This window comes from Bombina bombina, chromosome 9 (genome assembly GCF_027579735.1).
Source record: "Bombina bombina isolate aBomBom1 chromosome 9, aBomBom1.pri, whole genome shotgun sequence".
NCBI classification, from domain to species: Eukaryota; Metazoa; Chordata; class Amphibia; order Anura; family Bombinatoridae; genus Bombina; species Bombina bombina.
Genome location: NC_069507.1, coordinates 271,153,779 through 271,164,631, shown reverse-complemented (window position 1 = coordinate 271,164,631; position 10,853 = coordinate 271,153,779). Strand labels below are relative to the sequence as shown.

The 10,853-nt window shown below is 41.1% G+C and overlaps 1 protein-coding gene across 1 annotated transcript in view; it reads left to right on the top strand.

Annotated features, from left to right (window-relative positions):
* Positions 1-321: 321 nt before the first annotated feature.
* LOC128640316 (alpha-2-macroglobulin-like protein 1) overlaps positions 322-10,853 on the top strand; it is a gene marked incomplete in the record, with an annotated part of 543,542 nt that continues 533,010 nt past the window's right edge. The window contains 1 exon segment of the mRNA XM_053692806.1: positions 322-2,060. Within this exon segment, the coding sequence (XP_053548781.1) occupies positions 1,930-2,060 (131 nt within the window).

Sequence of the window (10,853 nt, the reverse complement as noted above, 5' to 3'; positions counted from 1 at the left end):
AGGGAATAACTAGCAGACCAGTAGGAGTGAGAGGGAATAACTAGCAGACCAGTAGGAGTGAGAGGGAATAATTAGCACAACACTAGGAAAGAAAAAAGTACAAAACTGCTCTCTGAAAGCCTGGTAAATGGACGAAGAAGAATAAACCTTTGGCACAAAAACACTTGTTTAAATAACAGGTTGGCAGCTTTTCACTTTGTTAGAAACAATAACATTAAATGCAAGTCGGGGAGGAGCCCTAGAATAGACAGGGGGAGGAGGTTAACAAAGAGAGATGGGCACAGGAATTTAAATAGCAGAGCAGAGGGCACAGGAGACAGAAGCCAGCAGTACTTGGCATAGTAAGGCTCAATAAGCACTGGCATGGCACAGATCAGCAATATCTGGCACAGCAATGCTCTATAATACCTAGTACAGCAAGTTCCAGCAACAACTGGCACAGCTCAGCAATACCTGGCACAGGACGGCTCAGTAATACCTGGCACAGCACGGCTCACCAATACCTGGCACAGCACGGCTTAGCAATATCTGGCACAGCACCGCTCAGCAATACCTGGTACAGCACGGCTCAGCAATACCTGACACAGCACCACTCAGCAATACCTGGCACAGGACGGCTCAGCAATACCTGGCACAGCACGGCTTAGCAATACCAGGCACAGCACGGCTCAGCAATACCTGACACAGCACCACTCAGCAATACCTGAGACAGCACCACTCAGCAATACCTGACACAGCACGGCTCAGCAATTCCTGGTACAGCACGGCTCAGCAATACCTGGTACAGCACGGCTCAGCAATACCTGGTACAGCACGGCTCAGCAATACCTGACACAGCACCACTCAGCAATACCTGACACAGCACGGCTCAGCAATACCTGGCACAGCACCACTCAGCAATAACTGACACAGCACGGCTCACCAATACCTGACACAGCACCACTCAGCAATACCTGACACAGCACCACTCAGCAATACCTGACACAGCACCACTTAGCAATACCTGACACAGCACCACTCAGCAATACCTGACACAGCACCACTCAGCAATACCTGACACAGCACCACTCAGCAATACCTGACACAGCACGGCTCAGCAATACCTGGCACAGCACCACTCAGCAATACCTGACACAGCACGGCTCAGCAATACCTGACACAGCACCACTCAGCAATACCTGACACAGCACCACTCAGCAATACCTGACACAGCACGGCTCAGCAATACCTGGCACAGCACGGCTCAGCAATACCTGACACAGCACCACTCAGCAATACCTGACACAGCACAGATCAGCAATACCTGGCACAGCACAGCTCAGCAATACCTGACACAGCACGGCTCAGCAATACCTGACACAGCACCACTCAGCAATACCTGACACAGCACCACTCAGCAATACCTGACACAGCACAGATCAGCAATACCTGGCACAGCACAGCTCAGCAATACCTGACACAGCACGGCTCAGCAATACCTGACACAGCACCACTCAGCAATACCTGACACAGCACGGCTCAGCAATACCTGACACAGCACGGCTCAGCAATACCTGGCACAGCACGGCTCAGCAATACCTGACACAGCACCACTCAGCAATACCTGACACAGCACCACTCAACAATACCTGACACAGCACCACTCAGCAATACCTGGTACAGCACGGCTCAGCAATACCAGGCACAGCACGGCTCAGCAATACCTGACACAGCACAGATCAGCAATACCAGGCACAGCACGGCTCAGCAATACCTGGCACAGCACGGCTCAGCAATACCTGACACAGCACAGATCAGCAATACCAGGCACAGCACGGCTCAGCAATACCTGGCACAGCACCACTCAGCAATACCTGGTACAGCACGGCTCAGCAATACCTGGTACAGAAACTGAAGGGGTAGAGAGAGACACTGGTAAAGACACATTATATGACCAATCTGAGAACTGGAACTGATTTTATCCAGAGAGATCTGGTGCTCCTGTGTCCACCTCACATTATGTGGGCACAGCTTGTGCTCTCCATGCTGGTCACCTCTGCACTGGGGCAGACTTCACTAACGTGAGTGTTTGTTATTATCATTATTATGTATTTGTATAGCACTGGGGCAGACTTCACTAACGTGAGTGTTTGTTATTATCATTATTATGTATTTGTATAGCACTGGGGCAGACTTCACTAACGTGAGTGTTTGTTATTATCATTATTATGTATTTGTATAGCACTGGGGCAGACTTCACTAACGTGAGTGTTTGTTATTATCATTATTATGTATTTGTATAGCACTGGGGCAGACTTCACTAACGTGAGTGTTTGTTATTATCATTATTATGTATTTGTATAGCACTGGGGCAGACTTCACTAACGTGAGTGTTTGTTATTATCATTATTATGTATTTGTATAGCACTGGGGCAGACTTCACTAACGTGAGTGTTTGTTATTATCATTATTATGTATTTGTATAGCACCGGGTACAGAGGAAGGGTATACAATGACAAAGATAACAATGCATCACTAGGGTTGGCACCTTGATTGGAATTAAATACCGGTCATGCTCATTAGCATACATTTGCATAATTCAGGAGCTAAAGCCGCTACTGTAGGACTGATTTTAAATGATCATTTATTTGTAATTAGATAGAAACACAATTAGAATAAGTTTGACCATGACATTTGTAAATGTAATCTTTATGTTCTACTCCGGCCATGTCGGTAAATACTGACTGGTGGTAACCCTATACATAGCAAATTAAATACTGACTGGTGGTAACCCTATACATAGCAAACTAAATACTGACTGGTGATAACCCTAGATATAGCAGACTAAATACTGACTGGTGGTAATCCTATATATAGCAAACTAAATACTGACTGTTGGTAACCCTATACATAGACTAAATACTGACTGGTGGTAACCCTATACATAGCAAACTAAATACTGACTGGTGGTAACCCTATACATAGCAAACTAAATACTGACTAGTGGTAACCCTATACATAGCAAACTAAATACTGACTGGTGGTAACCCTATACATAGCAAACTAAATACTGACTGGTGGTAACCCTATACATAGCAAACTAAATACTGACTGGTGGTAACCCTATACATAGCAAACTAAATACTGACTGGTGGTAACCCTATACATAGCAAACTAAATACTGACTGGTGGTAACCCTATACATAGCAAACTAAATACTGACTGGTGGTAACCCTATACATAGCAAACTAAATACTGACTGGTGGTAACCCTATACATAGCAGACTAAATACTGACTGGTGGTAACCCTATACATAGCAAACTAAATACTGACTGGTGGTAACCCTATACATAGCAAACTAAATACTGACTGGTGGTAACCCTATACATAGCAAACTAAATACTGACTGGTGGTAACCATATATATAGCAAACTAAATACTGACTGGTGGTAACCCTATATATAGCAAACTAAATACTGACTGGTGGTAACCCTATACATAGCAAACTAAATACTGACTGGTGGTAACCCTATACATAGCAAACTAAATACTGACTGGTGGTAACCCTATACATAGCAAACTAAATACTGACTGGTGGTAACCCTATACATAGCAAACTAAATACTGACTGGTGGTAACCCTATACATAGCAAACTAAATACTGGCTGGTAGTAACCCTATACATAGCAGACTAAATACTGACTGGTGGTAACCCTATACATAGACTAAATACTGACTGGTGGTAACCCTATACATAGACTAAATACTGACTGGTGGTAACCCTATACATAGCAGACTAAATACTGGCTGGTGGTAACCCTATACATAGCAGACTAAATACTGACTGGTGGTAACCCTATACATAGACTAAATACTGACTGGTGGTAACCCTATACATAGCACACTAAATACTGGCTGGTTGTAACCCTATACATAGCACACTAAATACTGACTGGTGGTAACCCTATACATAGACTAAATACTGACTGCTGGTAACCCTATACATAGCAGACTAAATACTGACTGGTGATAACCATATACATAGACTAAATACTGACTGGTGGTAACCCTGTACATAGCAAACTAAATACTATCTGCGTGGTAACCCTATACATAGCAGACTAAATACTGACTGGTGGTAACCCTATACATAGCAAACTAAATACTGACTGGGTGGTAACCTTATACATAGCAGACTAAATACTGACTGGTGGTTACCCTATACATAGCAGACTAAATACTGACTGGTGGTAACCTTATACATAGCAGATTAAATACTAGTTGGATGGTAACCCTATACATAGCAGACTCAATACTGGCGGTGGTAACCCTATACATAGTAGACCAAATACTGACTGGGTGGTAACCCTATACATAGCAGACTAAATACTGGCGGTGGTAACCCTATACATAGCACACTAAATACTGACTGGTGGTAACCCTATACATAGACTAAATACTGACTGGTGGTAACCCTATACATAGCAGCCTAAATACTGGCTGGTTGTAACCATATACATAGACTAAATACTGACTGGTGGTAACCCTATACATAGCAGACTAAATACTGACTGGTGGTAACCCTATACATAGACTAAATACTGGCTGGTGGTAACCCTATACATAGCAGGCTAAATACTGGCGGTGGTAACCTTATACATAGCAGACTAAATACTGACTGGTGGTTACCCTATACATAGCAGATTAAATACTAGTTGGATGGTAACCCTATACATAGCAGACTAAATACTGACTGGGTGGTAAACCTATACATAGAAGACTACATACTGGCTGGTGGTAACCCTATACATAGCAGACTAAATATTGGCTGGTGGTAACCCTATAAGCAGCAGACTAAATACTGGCTGGTGGTAACCCTATACATAGCAGACTAAATACAGACTGGTGGTAACCCTATATATAGCAGACTAAATACTGACTGGTAGTAACCCTATACATAGCAGACTAAATACAGACTGGTAATAACCCTATACATAGCAGACTAAATACAGACTGGTGGTAACCCTATATATAGCAGACTAAATACAGACTGGTGGTAACCCTATATATAGCAGACTAAATACAGACTTGTGGTAACCCTATATATAGCAGGCTAAATACTGACTGGTGGTAACCCTATACATAGCAGACTCAATACAGACTGGTGGTAACCCTATACATAGCAGACTCAATACAGACTGGTGGTAACCCTATACATAGCAGACTAAATACTGACCAGGTGGTAACCCTATACATAGCAAACTAAATACTGACTAGTGGTAACCCTATACATAGCAAACTAAATACTGACTGGTGGTAACCCTATACATAGCAAACTAAATACTGACTGGTGGTAACCCTATACATAGCAAACTAAATACTGACTGGTGGTAACCCTATACATAGCAAACTAAATACTGACTGGTGGTAACCCTATACATAGCAAACTAAATACTGACTGGTGGTAACCCTATACATAGCAAACTAAATACTGACTGGTGGTAACCCTATACATAGCAAACTAAATACTGACTGGTGGTAACCCTATACATAGCAAACTAAATACTGACTGGTGGTAACCCTATACATAGCAAACTAAATACTGACTGGTGGTAACCCTATACATAGCAAACTAAATACTGACTGGTGGTAACCCTATACATAGCAAACTAAATACTGACTGGTGGTAACCATATATATAGCAAACTAAATACTGACTGGTGGTAACCCTATATATAGCAAACTAAATACTGACTGGTGGTAACCCTATACATAGCAAACTAAATACTGACTGGTGGTAACCCTATACATAGCAAACTAAATACTGACTGGTGGTAACCCTATACATAGCAAACTAAATACTGACTGGTGGTAACCCTATACATAGCAAACTAAATACTGACTGGTGGTAACCCTATACATAGCAAACTAAATACTGGCTGGTAGTAACCCTATACATAGCAGACTAAATACTGACTGGTGGTAACCCTATACATAGACTAAATACTGACTGGTGGTAACCCTATACATAGACTAAATACTGACTGGTGGTAACCCTATACATAGCAGACTAAATACTGGCTGGTGGTAACCCTATACATAGCAGACTAAATACTGACTGGTGGTAACCCTATACATAGACTAAATACTGACTGGTGGTAACCCTATACATAGCACACTAAATACTGGCTGGTTGTAACCCTATACATAGCACACTAAATACTGACTGGTGGTAACCCTATACATAGACTAAATACTGACTGGTGGTAACCCTATACATAGCAGACTAAATACTGACTGGTGATAACCATATACATAGACTAAATACTGACTGGTGGTAACCCTGTACATAGCAAACTAAATACTATCTGCGTGGTAACCCTATACATAGCAGACTAAATACTGACTGGTGGTAACCCTATACATAGCAAACTAAATACTGACTGGGTGGTAACCTTATACATAGCAGACTAAATACTGACTGGTGGTTACCCTATACATAGCAGACTAAATACTGACTGGTGGTAACCTTATACATAGCAGATTAAATACTAGTTGGATGGTAACCCTATACATAGCAGACTCAATACTGGCGGTGGTAACCCTATACATAGTAGACCAAATACTGACTGGGTGGTAACCCTATACATAGCAGACTAAATACTGGCGGTGGTAACCCTATACATAGCACACTAAATACTGACTGGTGGTAACCCTATACATAGACTAAATACTGACTGGTGGTAACCCTATACATAGCAGCCTAAATACTGGCTGGTTGTAACCATATACATAGACTAAATACTGACTGGTGGTAACCCTATACATAGCAGACTAAATACTGACTGGTGGTAACCCTATACATAGACTAAATACTGGCTGGTGGTAACCCTATACATAGCAGGCTAAATACTGGCGGTGGTAACCTTATACATAGCAGACTAAATACTGACTGGTGGTTACCCTATACATAGCAGATTAAATACTAGTTGGATGGTAACCCTATACATAGCAGACTAAATACTGACTGGGTGGTAAACCTATACATAGAAGACTACATACTGGCTGGTGGTAACCCTATACATAGCAGACTAAATATTGGCTGGTGGTAACCCTATAAGCAGCAGACTAAATACTGGCTGGTGGTAACCCTATACATAGCAGACTAAATACAGACTGGTGGTAACCCTATATATAGCAGACTAAATACTGACTGGTAGTAACCCTATACATAGCAGACTAAATACAGACTGGTAATAACCCTATACATAGCAGACTAAATACAGACTGGTGGTAACCCTATATATAGCAGACTAAATACAGACTGGTGGTAACCCTATATATAGCAGACTAAATACAGACTTGTGGTAACCCTATATATAGCAGGCTAAATACTGACTGGTGGTAACCCTATACATAGCAGACTCAATACAGACTGGTGGTAACCCTATACATAGCAGACTCAATACAGACTGGTGGTAACCCTATATATAGCAGACTAAATACTGACCAGGTGGTAACCCTATACATAGCAGACTAAATACAGACTGGTGGTAACCCTATACATAGCAGACTAAATACAGACTGGTGGTAACCCTATATATAGCAGACTAAATACAGACTAGTGGTAACCCTATACATAGCAGACTAAATACTGGCTGGATGGTAACCCTATACATTGCAAACTAAATACTGACTGGTGGTAACCGTATACATAGCAAACTAAATACTGACTGGTGGTAACCCTATACATAGCAAACTAAATACAGACTGGTGGTAACCCTATACATAGCAGACTAAATACTGACTGGTGGTAACCCTATATATAGCAGACTAAATACTGGCTGGTGGTAACCCTATACATAGCAGACTAAATAATGACTGGTGGTTACCCTATACATAGCAGACTAAATACTAGTTGGATGGTAACCCTATATATAGCAGACTAAATATTGACTGGTGATAACCCTATACATAGCAGACTATATACTGACTGGTGGTAACACTATACATAGCAGACTAAATACTGACTGGTGGTAACCCTAGATATAGCAGACTAAATAGTGACTGGTGGTAACCCTATATATAGCAGACTAAATACTGACTGGTGGTAACCCTAGATATAGCAGACTAAATACTGACTGGTGGTAACCCTATACATAGCAGACTAAATACTGACTGGTGGTAACCCTATATATAGCAGACTAAATACTGGCTGGTGGTAACCCTATACATAGCAGACTAAATAATGACTGGTGGTTACCCTATACATAGCAGACTAAATACTAGTTGGATGGTAACCCTATATATAGCAGACTAAATATTGACTGGTGATAACCCTATACATAGCAGACTATATACTGACTGGTGGTAACACTATACATAGCAGACTAAATACTGACTGGTGGTAACCCTAGATATAGCAGACTAAATAGTGACTGGTGGTAACCCTATATATAGCAGACTAAATACTGACTGGTGGTAACCCTAGATATAGCAGACTAAATACTGACTGGTGGTAACCCTATACATAGCAGACTAAATACTTACTGGTGGTAACCCTAGATATAGCAGACTAAATACTCACTGGTGGTAACCCTAGATATAGCAGACTAAATACTGACTGGTGGTAACCCTATACATAGCAGACTATATAGTGACTGGTGGTAACCCTATACATAGCAGACTATATACTAACTGGTGGTAACCCTATATATAGCAGACTATATACTGACTGGTGGTAACCCTATATATAGCAGACTAAATACAGACTGGTGGTAATCCTATACAAAGCAGACTAAATACAGACTGGTGGTAACCCTATATATAGCAGACTAAATACAGACTGGTGGTAACCCTATACATAGCAGAATAAATACACACTGGTGGTAAACCTATACATAGCAAACTAAATACTGACTGGTGGTAACCCTAGATATAGCAGACTAATACTGACTGGTAGTAACCCTATACATAGCAGAGTAAATACAGACTGGTAGTAACCCTATACATAGCAGACTAAATACAGACTGGTGGTAACCCTATACATAGCAGACTAAATAGAGACTGGTGGTTGCCCTATACATTGCACACTAAATACTAGGTGGTGGTAATCCTATATATAGCAGACTAAATACTAACTGGTGGTAACCATATACATAGCAGACTACATACAGACTGGTGGTATCCCTATACATAGCAGACTAAATACAGACTGGTGGTAACCCTATACATAGCAGACTAAAAACAGACTGGTGGTAACGCTATACATAGCAGAATAAAAACAGACTGGTGGTAACCCTATACATAGCAGACTAAATACAGACTGGTGGTAACCCTATACATAGCAAACTAAATACTGACTGGTGGTAACCCTAGATATAGCAGACTAATACTGACTGGTAGTAATCCTATACATAGCAGACTAATACTGACTGGTAGTAACCCTAGATATAGCAGACTATATACTGACTGGTGGTAACCCTAGATATAGCAGACTAAATACTCACTGGTGGTAACCCTAGATATAGCAGACTAAATACTGACTGGTGGTAACCCTATACATAACAGACTATATACTGACTGGTGGTAACCCTAGATATAGCAGACTAAATACTGACTGGTGGTAACCCTAGATATAGCAGACTAAATACTGACTGGTGGTAACCCTATACATAGCAGACTAAATACTGACTGTTGGTAACCCTATACATAGCAGACTAAATACAGACTGGTGGTAACCCTATACATAGCAAACTAAATACTGACTGGTGGTAACCCTAGATATAGCAGACTAAATACTGACTGGTGGTAACCCTATACATAGCAGACTAAATACTTACTGGTGGTAACCCTAGATATAGCAGACTAAATACTCACTGGTGGTAACCCTAGATATAGCAGACTAAATACTGACTGGTGGTAACCCTATACATAGCAGACTAAATACTGACTGGTGGTAACCCTATACATAGCAGACTATATACTGACTGGTGGTAACCCTAGATATAGCAGACTAAATACTGACTGGCGGTAACCCTAGATATAGCAGACTAAATACTGACTGGTCGTAACCCTATACATAGCAGACTAAATACTGACTGGTGGTAACCCTATACATAGACTAAATACTGACTGGTGGTAACCCTATACATAGCAGACTAAATACTAACTGGTGGTAACACTATACATAGACTAAATACTGGCTGCTGGTAACCCTATACATAGCAGACTAAATAGTGTCTGGTGGTAACCCTACATAGACTAAATACTGACTGATGGTAACCCTATACATAGCAAACTAAATACTGACTGGTGGTAACACTATACATAGCAGACTAAATACAGACTGGTGGTTGCCCTATACATTGCACACTAAATACTAGGTGGTGGTAATCCTATATATAGCAGACTAAATACTAACTGGTAGTAACCATATACATAGCAGACTAAATACAGACTGGTGGTAATCCTATACATAGCAGACTAAATACAGACTGATGGTAACCCTATACATAGCAGACTAAATACAGACTGGTGGCAACCCTATACATAGCAGACTAAATACTGACTGGTGGTAACCCTATACATAGCAGACTAAATACTGACTGGTGGTAACCCTATATATAGCAGACTATATACTGACTGGTGGTAACCCTATATATAGCAGACTATATACTGACTGGTGTTAACCCTATATATAGCAGACTATATACTGACTGGTGGTAACCCTATACATAGCAGACTATATAGTGACTGGTGGTAACCCTATACATAGCAGACTATATACTGACTGGTGGTAACCCTATATATAGCAGACTAAATACTGACTGGTGGTAACCCTATATATAGCAGACTATATACTGACTGGTGG